The sequence below is a fragment of the Megalopta genalis genome, chromosome 6 (assembly GCF_051020955.1).
Source record: "Megalopta genalis isolate 19385.01 chromosome 6, iyMegGena1_principal, whole genome shotgun sequence".
In the NCBI taxonomy this organism is placed as follows: domain Eukaryota; kingdom Metazoa; phylum Arthropoda; class Insecta; order Hymenoptera; family Halictidae; genus Megalopta; species Megalopta genalis.
The window spans coordinates 167,946-186,400 of record NC_135018.1 but is presented as its reverse complement, the minus strand read 5'-3'; the positions used below and the strand labels follow the sequence as shown (position 1 = coordinate 186,400).

At 46.2% G+C, this 18,455-nt stretch overlaps 1 protein-coding gene across 2 annotated transcripts in view; it reads left to right on the top strand.

The window, feature by feature from the left end:
• The first annotated feature begins 223 nt into the window (after positions 1–223).
• The window catches only part of LOC117218882 (dual specificity calcium/calmodulin-dependent 3',5'-cyclic nucleotide phosphodiesterase 1), a 153,223-nt gene continuing 134,991 nt past the window's right edge, over positions 224–18,455 (top strand). Inside the window, exon 1 of one of the 2 annotated variants that reach the window (XM_076522960.1) lies at positions 224–3,329. In XM_076522960.1, the coding sequence (XP_076379075.1) occupies positions 3,305–3,329 (25 nt within the window). In that variant the 5' untranslated portion in view covers positions 224–3,304. Of the gene's footprint in view, positions 3,330–14,213; positions 14,296–18,455 lie in introns of those variants that run through there. The other variant, XM_076522959.1, reaches the window with a different exon arrangement.

The following is an 18,455-nucleotide window of genomic DNA, read 5'->3' as shown; positions in this document are numbered from 1 at the left end:
GATAGATAGCGGATCTCCCGCCGCGTTTTGCCCGGCGTTTACACCGTATTGGTAACGGCCGAACGCATTTCGTTGCGTTTCGGAACAATAAATCACCGTAATCCTGCGGAGGCTAGGTGTGAACGCGACTTTATCGTCGACTGGCTGGCTCGGTAGTCGGCGCGCGTTGCGCACGCATATCCGATTTTCGCGGGGTTCCAGACTCGAGCCGCGTTCTGTTCCGCGCGTCGTCCCCTCAGTAGGCCACTGTCATTCCGTCGAGCTGCACCTAGCCCGCGGAGCAGCACGCTATACTCTGCCGCCCGAGCGAGGCCACAGCGCGCGAATCAAACACGGACCAAACGAAACTTTCCCGCGCATCTCTCGAGTGTACCCTGTTTCCAGGCTGCCTCCGATTTCTCCATCGTCCTCGTTCCTCCCTCTCGCCCTCTGCCCACCGCCAACGGACGTCGTCGTCGTCGTCGTCGTCGTCGTCGTCGGATCGTCGGCGATCGGTTCCTGCGCGCGGTCCATGTGCATTTGGTAACGACACTCTCGAGTCGCTTCCACCGCCTGTGATGTTGCAACCTGCCGTAATCGTGTCCCCCCCTGTCGCGAACACCTTCGTTTCGACGTACCGTACTCTTCGATCGTCGGTGTTTTCGGGGATTAGTTTTTCGAAATCGATATCGGAAAAGCAACGCGCGCGAGGCGGAGGAAACGCGTCGCCGTTCGTTTCTCGACGGTGAACGCTTTCGCTCGACCCACCCCTTCCTCTCGGTGCGCTCGTGTTTTCGGAACGGTCGTTGCGTCGGCTGGAACACGGATCGCGACTATATCGGAAGGTGACGTTGATCGACTCTCGCACAGCTTCGCTATTGTTCCCGGCGTGCTTGGACTTGGTCGGGACGGTAACCCTTATCTCCGACCGCCGAACGGACGAACAGACGTTGGCGACACCCGGCTCCCGGTCGTGGCCAACTTTATCCGCAATTCCGTTCTCTTCTCTCCCGGTGAAAAGGAGCATCTTCGGCTCCTATCTGGGATTCCTAACGAACTCTCGCCGAGTCGGACATCGACGGTACCCGACAATGGACGACTTAGCGAACGCAAAGGGGACCCCGATGGAACAAAGAAATTTATAACCACTCCGCGATCGCTTTTTAAACGGCGGGTCTACCGAAGAATGATCTCGAGTCCGTTCGATTCTTCTCGTGTTTTATCTCGTCCGTTTAGAATGCGGAATAATACACAAAAGTGTCCCCGATCGTCCGCGTATTTGATTTTAAACGATGCTTTGCGATATATTTCAAATACTCGAACGATTACTTATATTTCCTAGAAAGTAATATTTCGAAATTGTACGTTTAAAAGATACTTTCGAACGTTCGAACGTCGCGAGGAGAGACGCGCAACATTTCTCGCAACTTGTTCGACTTTATCGCGTCGAACGATTTCCATGTTTCGTTCGAACGCAATTTCGAACACGAGAAGCACGGAGAAATACGGGAAATGTACCGGAACCGATCTATATTCCACAAGATGGTACAAAACCCCCGCAAACTCTTTGTTACGTATAATTTTGAAAAATTATCAACGCCGCGATACGATTAGGGTATAACGAGCCAATATTTTCGTTCGATTTTATAAAAGATCGGTCGAAAGTGGAGAGAAAAAGAACAAGAAATTCGACGCGGTCTTATCGTCCATTCGATACGGCGAAGGCGCTTCTTTCCCAGATCATCGAAGCGTTCCGCGTCTGCACGCGAGTAAATCGAAGACTTCGAATGCGAAGCATTCGCGGCAGCTTCCCGTAAAGATCCTCGAAGAAATTGGCGATCGGTGGATTCGCCTTAACTCGGAGTTCCTTTCTTCCTCGAGTTCGTTATCATGGAATGGCTGGATAAAAAAAAAATTCGAGAGCTCTCTTTCTTCTCCCGAATTTCATGCCGATATCTTGCCGGTGTACGCAGCAAACTTTCGAGTGCAAGAAATTCATCGGTATCCGTTTATTCGGAGCAGGATACCTTAGAAAATCCAATGGAACTTGGCTCCTGTCTCGCGTCGTCCCATCTTCGAACTTTTTAATTCGCTCTTCGCTGCCATCTTGCGCGGAAACCTTGAACGTTTTCTTAACCCCTGTGCACCGTAACAACGCGTCAGACTCGGTCTACGAAGTCGTAGCGGAAGGGGTTGTTACCGTAAAGAACGAATCTATCGCCCGTTGTCGCGTTACGATATCGACGTCGGTCCGCGAACTACGCCGAGTTTACTTAATTCTTCGCGATGCGATTTTCATTCGCTCCGCGACGCGTCTCCGCGAGTTTCGTAACACGAATGTCACCGACCAACGATTCCAGAGTACGGCGAAAGTATGATTTATAGCAAGGTTCGCAAGGGTGGAGAACGATTCGAAGGTGTCCGCGGTTAATCGCGTCGTCGGTACCGAAATCGTATATCATCGCCGACGGCTCGATCGTGCGATAATGGTCCGGACGGTTTAATCCGCGGACGAGGAGCGGAAAATCAATCGCTCGATTTAATTGTACTTTTCAGGACGGCGAAAGTGTGTTCTGGCGGTAGACGTCGCGCGGGTCGCGGGGCGCGAGGCGCGGCGGACGGAGGCCACGCAATTATCTGTCATTTCTCTGTCACTAACGTTTCTAGCTCTCTTCTCGCTTCTCGTTTGCCAGACGTAGCTTCGCCGGATGGTTTCGCGACGACCGGTGAACGCTGGGACCCCCCAACCTGCTATCCGAAGAACGAACTACTTTTACAGATGCGCGCGCGTCGTCCGATCTCGAGTCGAACGATACACACCGTCTCTCGACGCTTCCGTGCAATAACCGAAACATTTTTTGTTGATCAGAACGAGGAAAGGCAACGGTACGGGGCGGTAACGGGGCGGTAACGAGCGGTAACGAGCGGTAACGAGCGCCGGCCACAGGGAATTTCGATGATAAAAACCGCCGCATCGTCCGTCGCAGCGAACCGCCGTCTCGCAGCCCCGGTTGATTAATTGGATTAGATATAAATACCGCAGGATGTCCGCCGACTGATCTGCATCATTTTCTGCGCTGCTTGTCAAAGGTGCCGCTCCGCCACCTTTTTTTGCACATACAGGTCTCTCTGTGGTAAACGCATAAAAATTTACGCGAATCCCCACCCGAGCCCGCCTCTCCGCAACAGATGCGCACAACATTTGGGAATAATTCGTGCGAGCTCGAACGTGCGAGATCAGGGATCGATCGCAGTTGGAAAGTTTCGCGATGCAGTGATCCGAGGTGATCGTTACGCGCCGACTTTCGACTCGCACCGCTGAGAAATGGACAAGGACAGGCATGCACAAGGTAAGTTCGATACTCATCGATTTCTACGTCCAACCGTAACCGTGTCGCGGTTCGGTCCCCTGCGATCGGTCGGAGTCCTGTCGCGTATCCGCGGTAACGGTAACGCGCGTTCGACGGACGATTTCCGAAAATTTTCTCCTAGGCCTGTCGGGGAGAAGCAGCCGTCTCTCTAGCCGGTTCCGTCTCTCGTTGGACGCGAGTCTGTCGCGAGGAGAAGGTCGAGGATAGCGCGCGCGCGCGCGCGACACGCGCGGATCGGTAACCGATCGAGGCAGCCGATACCGCGGTTAGCAACCCCCCGAGATCCTTTCGGCGTCTCGAGAAAGCTCGCTCGAATCGCTTTTGAAGAAGTTACTCTGCCGCAACAAAAATGCGCGGAGACTTTCCAAACCCAAATGTATCTCGGTTAGGATTCCGTTTTAAAAGGCGTTCGAACATATTCGTTGCCCTCTAGTATATTGTTTCTATAAATAGGTTTCTTCTAACACGATTTCGATATAATCCGTTGATACGGTTTCGATATACACGGAACGGATTACCCTGATTCGTATTAGCTCTAGGTTTCTCTTAACACGGTTTTGATAGAACGCGGAGCGAATTATGTTACAGAAGGATCGACTGTACCATTTCGTTCCTTCTTCTCAGCTTTAAACGGAGGAATAGTTGGAAAGGTAGCGCGATAGAAATCGTTACTTGTCGCGACGCAAACATTACCATTTATCGTCGAGGTTAAATTGTCGTCGAAACAGCTTTTCTTTACGCACAACGTGTGCTATCGCGTTGCAATATATTTGTATTTATACGAATAATTATAGGAACCAAAAACTCGCGATATCGTCGGTTAAATACATTCCATCGTGCGTACGCGTGTACAATGTTCGAAGCGGAGGAAAAATATTTCGAAGAACGTGGTCGCCTCTTGGACCTATTATCGAAACCTTATAGACATTGGGGATGTGTGATTCCGTCTTCGTAAATATTTGCTCCGATAGGTTTTTCGATATTTCCTCTTTTCAGGGTCGACGAAACTTTTTAAATGGCGCCGCGTATTTCCGACATCGATGCACAACACCGGATACGAAACAAATTTAACGATATATAGAATAGCACGATCTTCGACCGACCTCGTATTTGGACGTTTCGTTTCATCGAGGGGCTAAAATTAAAAAGGTTTTCCGCCGAGTCGCGAAATACAGCAATTTTTTCCAAAACTATCGAAAATGAAATTTGCGCGTGGCTTTATTCTCGAAAAGACAAATTCCATCGTTGATCTTAGGCGTTCGATCTTGTTTCGGAGAATAACGGTATTTGGAAGTCCCCGAATCGCGCATGCCATCGAATAAACAAAGGCTAACATTTATTTAGGGCAAGCCACGCGCGCGACGGACGATTTTCCAAACCGGTGTTCCTCGAAAACAAGGATTCGATTGACAAATTATTTTCTCCTACACGTACACGATCGGCTATACGTTTAAATCGCGTATCTTGCTACACCGTGTACACGTACACACAGGACGACCCGTTTAAATCGAGCCGGTCGAATATCTTCGAACGAAATTCGAACGGTTTTAGGGGACGCGCGACCGTTGAACATCCTTTTTGTCGGTGGCTGCGATCGGCTATGCAAAAATGTAAATTGACGAATTAATATGTAAACGGGAGGACGTTCGAGTGCGGAGAGCAATATTCTCTCGTTACACGATATTACGATGTAGCGCGGGCTAAATATCCGTTACCGAAATTTGCATTTCCAGCGATAAATCCTGCACGCTAAACGAGTCACACCGATGTTTGTTAAGGTTATTTTTCATTTCGTATTTATCGCTGCACCAACGGCTAAGTGTTAAAGCTAATAATTCTGACGCTCGAATACGAGCGACGCACGGTGGCCGACGCGCGTTATAAAGTAATTCGGTGAATATAAAAGACCCGTTGATCCTCTGGATGAAACCTCGAATCGTCGCGTAGAATGAATATTCATACGAAAATTAACACGGTCGATTATTTATGGCACACGCGTATGCGAGATAATGGGACTGATTATATTCGATGGCGGGTCTGTTAACCTTCTTGTACACGGAGCATGCCGATACTAATTGAGCGCGGTCGTTTATGCGAATCGATATACCCTCCGAACGATCGACCAAATTCGTATTCGAATAGAATTCTTTTCTTTCTCTGCCAGAGTCGTTTCAGCGTGATATCGTGAATTTCGGTGCACCGATCGATAAAATAATCGAAACGATGCGCAAACATCGGGAAATAAAATAATCCTAGACCGCGCGTCGACGTGTCCAGCGGTTCGATCGCCGTGGTATATTTGGTGGGACGGTCGCGTTTCTCGGGGTTACGTCCGTCGTCCGTTCTACTGCACGGGAGAGGGTGAAATCCGCTATAGAAAATACCGCATGTGGGAAAGCCAGCAGAGGATCGAGCTTAAAGGGTTCGCGGGATTGGCGACCCGATTAATAGCTGGGCATTCGAGTACGAGCTGTATCAATCGCGGTTGAACGCGTTCTCGATCGCTCTTAATTATTATTCGAAAACGTTAATCGATATCGATGCTATTAGAATATTCGTCGTGCTCGTTACCGATTCGTCGAGCAAAGCCGGCAAAAACTGCGATTTTTCTCGCGAACATCGATAACCAAGAAATTGTTGGTCGAGCCTGTGGACCGTTTCTTACGATTCTGCGGCAAATTCAACGGGTCGGAAATGAATGTTCAAGTTTGAAGGCAAATGTCAAATCTTGAAACGTACGAAGCACGAACATTCGCTGCCTGTGTCGTTTGTTTCTGTCACGAGTTAGAGGATGTTGCGAGCAATATGAAACTTTTCAACAACGATACGCGTATGCATATAGCGGTGCTCGAATTGTTCGCACCACGAACAATGTAGCGTGCCGATGGTTGACCAAATAAACCAGAAGTTGTTTAAAATTTAAGGTAAATGCAAGGTTTGGTTTCTTCGGCGCGGCTATTTACAGGGTTCGACTATTTACAGGCCGAGTTTTAATCTCGCGCATTCGAAAGTATCTCCGCGAAAGATGTCGGATGGCCTCTTAACCCGCGCGAAAGTCCGATCATTTAACTAGCCTAGACCAGACACGATGCCAGCTCGATACCGAACCACGCGCGCCGCGATAGAAAAGTCGAACGAAAGCGTGGACGAAGAAACGAAGGGAACGACGATGTATCGCCGCGATAGAGTATCGGTGATCTTCGAAATAACGATACAACAAGATTAGCTGGATTCGACGAATATGGAAACTCGGAAAAATGTCGAACCGTTCTCTTTCCTTGCGAAGCAAGGAAGCAAGGCTGCTTTATTCGTCGTTCGCCGACGGCCGTTACAGTCTGTCCACGCGGTATCGTAAAAGCGTCGATTACTCGGTGGTTCTCGGTGCTCGCTGCCCGTTCGCCGGTGAATTCGTCGGCGAGTCGGCGAGTCGTGTCACGCGTGTGTTTCGTTACATTCCGCGGCTGGTAGCGTTTTACGATTTACGATATTCCGCAGGGTGATTTAAACGCTTTATGGCTCTATCTTATACGTGTACTTTTTATTAGCGCCATCGTGTTCGAGACGTTTAAAACCGCGCACGGTTTCCAGAAACAGTCGAATACCAGATTCTACATAGTACAACGCATCGCCCCCGTCTCGTCTCTCGATCGAACGCTATACCCGTGGAGCGCTAAAAATGGCCAACGCGCGTTATTTTTAGTAAGAATCGTAAGTCTTCTATTTAGATTGTCCCCTATTTTGATTACAACGTAATATACCGGAACGGATATTTTCACGCATACGGTAGTATTCGAATTCGTAACTTTCCATTTAACCCACCTCCGTACGATGGTTCTCGAGCAAAAGCAAACGTTAACCGCCATAAACTAATGAACCGAGAACACGTCCATCGCGAACGACGTTAGCGTCGGTCCAATTTTAAATACAAACACGTTCGTACTTCGTCTCGCTCGAGTTACATTTAATCGTTCGAGTATAATATATTTCGGACATTCTCGCATCGAATAGCTGCAAGTTTGAATTAATTAATAAAGTTATCATCTTGATCAAAGAGATGCCAAGTTCGTACACGCGTACATCGAATCTCGGGAACCGGGTAAATTGCGGTAATTGCGCTCGCGAAATTCAACTCGAGCTCGAAATGCGATAGATGCGATATAAATAAGTAACGTACCGACGATTTAATTTCATTAAATATTTAATCTTCGAACGATCGGTTTTTATTCGGACCACTCGGAGTTTATAGCAGGGGAGAGTTTATATAAAGGTGTACCGAATACGCGGACGATACAGCCTATACGACAAACGTGTAAGTTGTCAAAGTTGTTATTCGCGAGAAATTGTTATTTAAGTCGCGTTCGTTGTTCGTCGATCGTTTTACCACGGAGCCTCGTAGGATTTCTTAAAATAAACCCTGCGATATGTTTGTTCTCGAAGCGAAGAACCTATAATAATAATAATAATAATAATTTTGATCTCGTATGGAAACTCGAAATAAACTCGACACGCTTAACGAGAACACAATAAACCCCGATATAGTTGCGTGGTAGATATTTTGCGGAGCGGTTCGTATCGTACGAGTATCTTTTATCTGTAATATAATTCGGTATTAAAATTAATCATTTCCGAACCGAAAACATTTCGTAAAAATTTGTGGTTCCGAGACCGAATACCGTCTCCTCTTGAAATTTATACTAAAATAGGGATTTAAATCGTTTCTCTGTGTCAAAGGTTTCGTACTCCCTTTTTTTGCGGATACATTTAATTCTCATAACTGGATTCTGGATTTTACGACAAAAAATGTAGTGTAGGAGAAACGTAACGCGGTAGCAATTGGTACAGAAAATTTGTAATCCGCTTACAACTCCGCGGTCTGTTTACAATGTGCCCGCTTTTTATTATCCGCTTGTCTAGAACTGGAAGTATAATGCTTGTACGATTTTCTCAAAAGTACAAATCGTAGAAAATGGCGAGGTTGTTCGTCGATTCCGAAACCCCTTCCCGAAGATCGTAGATCGTAGATCGTTGACCGTCGCAGTTGGCAAGTACTGGAAGAGTTTTGATTTTTTTCAAGATTTCTGACCGTGCGTAACCCCTCGAAGCGAGGGAAACCCTACGAAAGAACGTAGAAACGGATCCGTGAATCGATAATCGGAGGTCCGTGGAAGGTGTTGCGCGCGCGATCGGAAGCGAGTAACGGTTCGATGGACGTTCGACGGTTAAAAACGGTTCTGTTCGCTTTTATCGAGAAATCTTACCTTCGAGTTCGAACGGTGTACCGTTCGCGTGAGAAACGGCACAGTTCACAGGGAATTCCTCGGGCTTAAAGAGCGCCGGTTTCGCGGAACGAAGACGATGCAACCCCGTCGTATTTCATTTCTCGTTAAGTAATAATTTCGTAGCATTCGTTTCACTCGAGTGAAATTCGCGCGCGCCGTCTCTTTTATTCCACGGGAAACCTCTTTTCCGCAGGCGTATCTATTTTCTTCGTCTGCTCCACTTTCTTCCGCAGACATCGGGGGAAACCTCTTTCGCTTAAAAGCGCTAATTCGGTTGAACGGGAGCTCCGGGTTAACCGTTGACCCCGAATCCTCGCGATGCATGATTTTCTGCGGATAATTGCCGTCTCATTGCCGCGAACCTCGTCCATCGTTTTTTCGTTTCCGCCTGCTTTTCGGCTCTCGAACGATCGATCATCTCGAACGATCTGGCCACACGCGTCGGTGCGACACGAATCAAGTTCGATACGCTATCGAATAAATTCTTCTTATCGGATTCTGTTCGACGTGATTCGTACGATAAATAAATTTCGATCGCATCGCGATGAACCTGTCTCGCGCTGTATCGTGCCAAACAATCGAATGTACGCGTTTCATAGGTTTTATTTCGCACGATTTCAACGATTATTGCAAAAATAATGATAAGAGCTGGTCCAAAAAGAAGCAACTAAATAGAATATGAAGAATTCCGCCATTTTCTTTTATTCCCGCGCTGGGATTCCTTATACGGTTACAGCAATTAACGCGTTATTCATCGTTCGCAATTACTAAGAAGAAACGTAAGATTCGAGTTTAAGAACGAACAGAAAATCGATTCAAAATATATCGTAAATAACAATTTAAGTGTACTCGGTTCGTAACAATATACGAAAGCTAAGAGCCATCGGGAACTTTTCGTTTTCTTCCTAAAGCACAAACTTTCGGGTGAAAGTTTATACTTTCAGCCCCTTTTAGATCCTCGAGAATGTACAATGTAATACGTTATTTAAGACTTTCGAAACTTCTTATTTTAGTCAAACACGTTCCGCGAAACAGCTTTAGAAACACGGGAGAGGTGTGTATAGTTTACAAGTTTCGCCAATATTGTTAATCGAGAATCGTCAAGGTTGCTCGAGCATTTACTCGCAGAATTCGATTAGATTCGTGGAAAGAAACAAATTTGCATATATTTTTAGTATCGTTGAATTATCGAATAAACAATTGTATAGGTAGCTCGAATAAAATTTAACCTTAACCGTACTAAGGTGGATAATTTAATTGTAATAAAATAGATCAAACGGTAAACCGTAATAATTTATATACGTTGGTACGTTGTCTACCATTTTTGTTCGAAACAGCTGGGCAACGATAAGATATTGGAAAGACGTGGAGAAACAGCTTCTTAAAATAGCGCGAAGGGTTAATTTTTTGGTCGTGTGTCTGGGCGGTATAAACGCGAGGGGAACGGATAAAGAAGGAAATCGAGACGGAAACTAGTTAACAAGAGTAGAAGCGCGTTACCTAATAAGAACGGCGACCGAATTGGCTAACGGTAACATTTCTGAACCCATTTAGTCTCGAAGTTGCAGCTCGACATTAATTTCGGCGCAATAACAAGTTTGTCCCATCAACCCAAGATTTAATAGCCGAGGTCCAATTCATTAGACTAAGAGTTTAACTCGTTGCAATCTGTACACCGAATGCCGTGCAGCGTTAGAAAATCAATTCCCTGCTTCAATCGAGAGCTTGGAACGAACGTTCGAATATTCAATTTACGATCTCCGGTATACATACGTATAATCTTTGTTACATGCACGCGGCAACAATGCCGCATCGTTTTATATTATTATCGCATCTTACTACTTTTATATTTCCGACTTTCGCGACGGTTGAAACTTTTTCATTTCTACGTTCGCCGCGCGCGCGCGCGCGTTCCCTCGGCAATATAATCCTTACAAATTACTGCTTCTACCGCCCTAAAAGAACCCGAAAAGTGCAACGAATTACCCCGTTTACTCATTTCCAAAGGACATTATGCAGAAATACAGCGGCGCAACTATAAACACCCGTTTAAAGCGTTTAATTGTAATTCGTTCTTTTTAGATTACGATAATAATGGACGGATAATTATTTCAATTAATCGCGTACTTCTTTTCGATCTCGAACGCTCGTCGGTCCTATTCTTAAATTGGTACGAACACATTTGGTAAATTGCGACTTATGCCGGGATTCGATTGTAAATGAGAGACGGGCTCGATAAATCGAGCCTACTTCCAATCGAATAGCCTCTGAAACTCGATCCTGTGATTTCATTGCTCGCGCGAATGCCGCCGCGTAAAGACACGTTGACGATCATTTATAAACTTTCGATATTCCAGAGACTCGGACTGCCCGAGAACTTTCGGGCTGAACTTTTTTCCTGGAAACTAATTTTCTGTCGCCTTTGGGAAAAGCGAAAGAACACATGACCCCGACTACCTAGAAATGGAAACTTTGTCTCAACTGCTGCTCGAAGCAACGACCTTCTTTTTTCCCCTACGAATTAAATGCTGCCAGAGCTTCGACGAAATTAAAGTAGACACTTTTAGCTTTAATATAAGCGTAATTATATTGAAAAAGATTCACGAGAACGTAATTTGAGATTGACTCAAATTTTCCCTTCGAAATCGAGCCATTATTCTTATACTCAACGGTCGAGATTCGTTGTGTCTCGGAAGCGACGTCCCGATTCTTTTTTCTTCTAATCTACCCTATCTTAAAGTAGACTCTTTCGGCTATAATACAAGCATAATTATATTGAAAAAGATTCACGGGAACGTAATTTTAAATTGACGCAAACTTTTTCTTCGAAATCGCGAGCCATTATTCTTATACTCAACGGTTTTAGTTGGATTTTTCATCCGTTAAATATATACCGGATTCACACCGCATTTACTGCATTTTATCGGACTAAAGTTCCATTAAGCTAATCTCATTACGTTCGTTAGGCAATGGAGGGGCTTTCCTTTCGGACAGGGAAAATGGCCACGCCCAACATTATAGAATCATTTTAATGTCCGGGCACGTCATGGGCGCGGGTAAAACGAAAAGAGAAGTTTCGGACGAGAAGAGAAATTTAACGTTTCATTGGGAGTAGCAGAGTAGAAAACCGCTTGATATTTTATCGCGACAAAGAAGTTGCGTAATGGCGATGGAGAGAGTGACGAGGTGTATGGAAAAACGCAACGTTTCATTATATTTTCTATTTTTAATCTACTTTTCGAAACTTGTACTCGTCGATTTCTTCGCGATTTTAATGTTTTACGATACCGTTCTATCGCGCAATGCCGTTTCTCGTTATCACAGATGGAGAAAGCGTCGATACGTTTCCAGAGAACGGTATTCCATTTCAATAATTTACAAGAGAATCGCTCGGATCGGTCCTCGCCAAGAAGATACAATTTTCCAATTAGCGCGTCCTTCGACTATCGTACGTCCGGAGCGCGCCTACTTTTGCAAAGGGTAGGAGCGATACCTGCATGGTCGTCGAATCTTCGAAAACTTTGGCTTCGTTGCGAGCATCCTCCGGGGGTCGACGTAGTCGGTAGCCTCGAATGGTGCTACGTTATCGGGTAGACCCTTCGGAAGCGCCGAGTTTACGACAGGCCACGGCTATCGAGAAAAACGAAAACGTACACCCCGTCGAGGAAGACTCCGCGTACATAGATTAAACGCGATAACTTGAAACCCGCAGATTTTATTAAAAGCTGAAAGTGCCAACCACTCGAGTCCGCGTAGATAACGGATTCTTAATACAAGACAGGGGCCATATGGAACGGTTGAAATCGAGTCGCGTCGGATCGATCGAATGCCAAGGGAAGATAAATCGGCCGGATTTTCGCCTGTAGGCGTCGAATCAGCCAGGAAATGCTCGTTTTCGTCGCGCGGTACGAAACATTTTATTTTAGGACACGAACGCGCGTACGCTGTACGGATTCGAACGCATCGATTACACGGAATTATTGGCCAATTTCCGAAATCGCCGGAAAATTAGGAACCACCCTATAGGATCCCACTCTCGCGTTACGCAACATTTAGACGCAACAGACCGAACTCTTGGTCAAGAATTCTTGTTCATCGTTTCCCTCGAAGATGACAGATCGAATAAATTAAGGGGTGCTTAAACGGATAGCTTGGAACGGATTCAGATAAGATACACGAAAGAAGAGTGGTACGACGATAGGACGAGGAACATTTGGAATGAAAAAAAGGAAATATTTTGTTTGTCGTTTCCAGAACAAATCGACGAATACGGTATCGCTCGTCCATCGCGTCGAAACACGTAGCACGTACCGTTTTTGCCGACAAGGTTTATCGCGTGTTCGCGACGAAAACGCCATTTCTGAGATCAAGCCGGTTCGTGGAACGTTCGACGACGTATCCGCTGTCCCCAAAATTCATCGTTTCGACCGCTTCGATATAGCCGCGACGCGTCATAAACACGGCAATTCCGAAGAGTTAACCGAAGCGGATAACGGCAGTCGAGTCGATCAAGGATTGCTCGCCTCGATGGAAGGAAATCCCAATGTTGCCGGGTTTATCGAAGATTTCGCATCTACACGGATAACGCCCTCGTCCTTTCAACCAGGAACTCGAGGAACGTTCGTCGATATACGATTCGAAGGGGCGAGAAAAAAAGGCCTTGATAAAATTACAAAATTACAAGTTTCGAAAGCACCTTTTTTTAGACATCTTTCAGCGACACGGTCGTTTTATCGTCGACGCGCGTCAGTGGATTATTTCTTTCTCGCTGCGCGCCGTGTGTTTCACGACCCCCGTTTGTCCAACGATCGATTCCCGCGTTTCGATACGATTGAAAATCGTCGAGTGTCGCGTCCATTAGATTCGCAAAGGTTTCGGACTTGCAGACGAGGGGAGCGAGAGGACAGCTTGGGAGGTGCGCTTAGGAATTTATCGGGTAGTCGGCGTTTTTAGCGCGACTCGATAAACGCGAATCAACGACCAACGCGAACGCTGCACCCGTGCCTGGGAATCTGTGAACGAAATTCGTTTCCGGAATCAGGATCGATTCGCGCCGACGGCCAGCCTCGAATGAAACCGCTTCCTCTGTTCCATCGTCTATTCCGAACCCCTGCAAACAAAAAGCTGCGTAGGGCGTACAGCCGACGATCATTGGCCGCGGATTATTCCGCTCGCGGATCGCAAATGCAAACGGGTCGAGCAGCAACTTTTCATCGAATTTTATCAAATTCGCTGTATCGTTGGGACACCCTGTATAAATTTTGAACGAGTTTCTCCTTATCCAACACGATTTATATCCCCGCCGCTCGGAGAAAGTTCACCGCGGCACGGTCTTCCAGATGCTCGCGGAAAGTGGTCAGTCGCTTGCGAACATCCCTGCATTCCTCGTTGAATTATTAATAGACTTAATTGCGGTACCCGTGCCGTCCGAATATATCGACGTCCTTTCTTTACGCTTCTTTCGTAACAATATCTTTACGTTCGTCGCGAGGTTTCGTTTTCTTCCGCCCGTGCTTCTGCTCTCGATACAATTTCCTACACTTTTTTTAACACGTATATTTCGTACTTTCGTTATTTGTGAATTTTATCGTTGTTTCGAATGAAAATTAATCCGGATACGAATGTGCCAAAGTTGGGTAGCAAAAAACACCGGTCACAGGCACAAGGTAAGATTACGGTGCTTCTATGGGAGTAGATTTTTTTCAGTTCGTTTCTAAATCGTTTCCGTACACGGTTTCTTCGTGGAAACCATCTTCCAGTTTCGAAAAGCGTATTCAACGTTATTTTCGCCGATCTTTTACCGAATTATTATAATTCTGTAATCGCGTTGCGAAAAGAGCTGAAAAGTTGTATCGAATCGAATTAATTTCGAGTTCGATCGAACTTGAAAAATAATTTAAAACTAAAATTTTAAAAGGTATCTGTTTCTTATCTCTTTGATAAAAATAATCTTACGGGGTACCAAATATCGATATCGATCGCGATAAACTGATACCAAACGATTCCTACGTTTCCTCGCAACGAAGAAAAGAATTTGCAACTGGCAAAAATGCCTAAACAATTGGTACTCGCTGTCCGCATAACCGATCGAGTTTCCACGGATCCCATTTTTAAATCGATACTCTACAAATTAATTAATAAATTGTCTCATCGAACGAAATAACTTTTACGAAATTGGACCGAACGACTTGAATTTTTTAATGTTGGACCAATCGGTGTACCGGACAGCGAGCGTACCAATTTCGTTCGGAACGATGTCAACGTACTTTCCACGAATTCGTGCAAATATTTCGATGCAACGAATAGCGCGTTGCTCGCTCGCGTCATCGTCGCTCGCGAGCACGACGCGTCAGTAAATTTTGTAACGTCGCGTCGATCGCTCGATCCGGCTTTTAAATAAACGACGCTGCGACGCTCCGACGGCCTTTTTATAAACGTACCAGCAAAAAACCAATTAATCGCGCACAGGTTACCGAGATGGAAGCACCCCCGTGTAAAAACTAAGCTTCTTAGAGGGCTTCGTTTCGCGATTATTGGATTATTTGTTCCATGTACTTTGGTTTGTGACTCGCGGTACTCGCATTCGAAGACGGCCGATTACGCGTCGAGTTGCTCCCCTAGTCGTCGGTTTATACTCGCTCGCTATCTCGCGACGAACCGCTAATGCTACGACTACTCGCGACATGGGAAATCGTTGGGTTTCTAATATTATTTTCCACTTCTCGTTAACCCTCCGCCGTAACGATTCCTACGGGTTGCACGTACGTCGGACCGGATCTCGCTCGGACACGGTTCGGTTCTCGAACACAACCGCCGTTCAAAAACTGTTTAAAAGTTAACCGTTATTGCCTTAAGATTTATTTAAAAAAAAAAACAAAAAAAACGCGTAATTTTCCAACTACGCGCATGCTCGTTTACCTTCCTCGACGTGCACAGCGCGACCACGGAAAAAAGTGTTTTTCGTCGTATCTGTGGCAGAAAATGGGCGATTATTTTGTACGCGGGTACGAAGTGGTACCGTTTCGTTGATATAAATTAGATATCGTAAACGGTGGTCGTAACCAATGGTCGCAACCGATATTGCGTCATAATCGGAACCCGATGCGCACGGAGAGTTTAGTATACCGTGGTCCCTGTTAGCTGTAATAACTGTATCGCGTTGTCGCTCCGTCGACCACAGACCAGGGTTGTGCTATTAAGTTCGGCAAATTATATAATGAGATTGGTAATGCACAGTCTGTTATGGCGAACTGGTTAACGAAGCAATTAGTACTAGAAGAAACGTGGTACGCTCGCAGCAACAGAGAATTAATATTGCACGAGAGCTCCGTAACAGCAGTCTGCACAATTAAATTTGCTTCTTCGCGAAACACGCCTAGCTATTATATATATATATGTACCGAGTACCGACCGCGCGTACCAACGAGATATTAGAAACACGACCGAGGATTTTTTCGCGCGAAACGTCGTTTTCGAACGAGCGAGAAGCGGCAAAATCGTTCGGAGGATATAAAAACGAGATCCTCCTTTGCCTCGCGTTCAGGTCCGGCCGAAATAAACGTATATACGCGGTTCCTACTCTCGCGAGAGTCGCGCATACGTCGTTTATTTTGCGCGAAGATCCGCGGTTCGGTTACAAACGCGAACGGCAAGCATGCAAATAATACCGTAAACGTTGAATCGAATAATACCGAGAGAGCGAGGTCCCGCGCGCAAAGAAACGTAACTCCGGAGTATCGATCGAGCGTTGTTTCTTTCTTTTCTCGCGTCGTCGTTAATATGCAACCGTATCGAAACGAAGCAGGAAGTAGATTCATCCGGAACGAAGTCGATTCGAACATTAAAGAGATGCCGTTTAACAGCGGTCGTGGTTTGAATGTCAAACGTTTCTCGCGGAGAGATATAAAAATATCGGCACTCGATCCGTATTCTTTGAGAAACGGACCTACCTACGAGTAGGCCGGCCGAACCTACCGGTAGACGACCCGAGAATCCAGGTCAGCGCTTCTTTTCAGAATTCTTTGTGCCTTTTTTTATCGGGTAACATAAAGAATTCAGCCGGCGCCTTTCTCGAAGACCCCGAATAGGTATCGCGCTAAATGGTCCGGTTATATGAAATATAATCGCTCGCGTCGAAGCGTTTATGAGAAAAATTCGCGCAACGCTCGAGGTATCGGAAAACGTTGTCGCATCAGTTTCGATTCGCTAACGATCGTTAGCCCCTGTATCGCGCGATCGACGGAGAGAATTTTTATTTCACGTACGAGTCCGCGGTCCGATAATAAATGCGAACTACGATTCTCGATCTTGCATACGAGCAAGGAGATTCCGTTCGAACGGCCACGGGTAGATGTTCGCGCGATAGAACGATCGCGTTACTCGACTCGACGGTGCTCGAGAGAGTAACCGATGTTTCGACCACGGTTTCGCCGCAACGGTTGCCAACGAATCCGTTACCCTCGTAGTTGAAACTTCCCACGTTCGCGTAACAAGAACGTTGCCGCTACGTAGAAGCGCTAATTCGGAACAACGAGCGAAATAATGCCGAAGTCTGCCGCGGACGCACGAATTTCATTTAAAAAGAATCGGGACATCGTAAATTAACCGCAATCGAGAGCGGTGTCGTACGAATGGATCTGGAACGGTGAAACCGAAGGAACGCCTCCGGTCGAGACAAGAGCGGAAAATGCTCGTTAGAGCGAATCTCTTCGCGAGGCGAGCCACTTTATACAAACCGTTGGATGTCCGATAGTCGTTCGCGTGTTCCGTTAAGGACGCGATCGCGAGATTTATAGACACGCTTCGCCGTTGCTTTTCGATAAAAGTACCCGGAGCGGTACTCCGCAAGAACAACGCAAAAAGGCCCGAAGGACTTTGACTTTCCGCGAAAATCGCGTATCGCGAACGAGAAAGGCTTTTTTTTATCGTCTCGAATTCGAGAATGCATCTGTCGCACGTTGTTAGACTTCGATGGGTCTGGATCGGATCGGCCGGGCGATGCTTTTACCAATATTCGAACCGTCGCGAAGCGAAGAAAATTTTGCGACAGCTGTCCCGAACTCGTTCCAAAACCGAACAAGTTTCTTCGCTTTGTATTCCTCCGTTCGTTCTTTCGATTACATTTTTGCATCGTTTATTGCAGGTTTTATTAAAACTCGAAGTACTTTCTCCGTCTGTGAATTTTTACAAAGAATTTAAAATACATTGTCTTTGGAAATGGTTTCCGCGTACCTTTGTACAAAGAGCAAAGGCTCCGCTTTACAACGATTCCAAGAGGCGTACAATTTCTTTGGCATTTTGTCGCTGTTCGAAGAAAATTGTGCCGCCGCCAGCATCGAAGCGACTCGACGACGTATACCGTAACGAGGTTGCTCGGTATTCCGGGTGATTTGCGATTACTACGCGCGTTAGCGTCTTCGTATTACGCGCGTAGTATAAGTTGGCGGGTGTTTTTTACAAGTGTACGTTATCCATCGCGTCGTATTTCGGTCCGCGACGCACCGGTGCGTCGATCGCGCAAGCTCCAAACGCATCGAATGCACTGGAAGATGCGTTTCGTGGACTTTGGAACGACGTTTCTATAACGTACGCGAACAACGCGATCCGATCACGATACAACGATGGGGTAGCGATGGAATAACGCTCCGACAAGGTGTTGCGGGTGTAAGCAGCAGAAATTTGATAGAACGAATTTGATATATAAGAGAGAACGCGAACGATACGATATACGTATAATATCTTTGGGAGAACTCGCCGATAACACCAACTATAAATATTCGGAGCGCGCGATATTCGATATACGTTGTACAGCTGTGCCGATTACTTT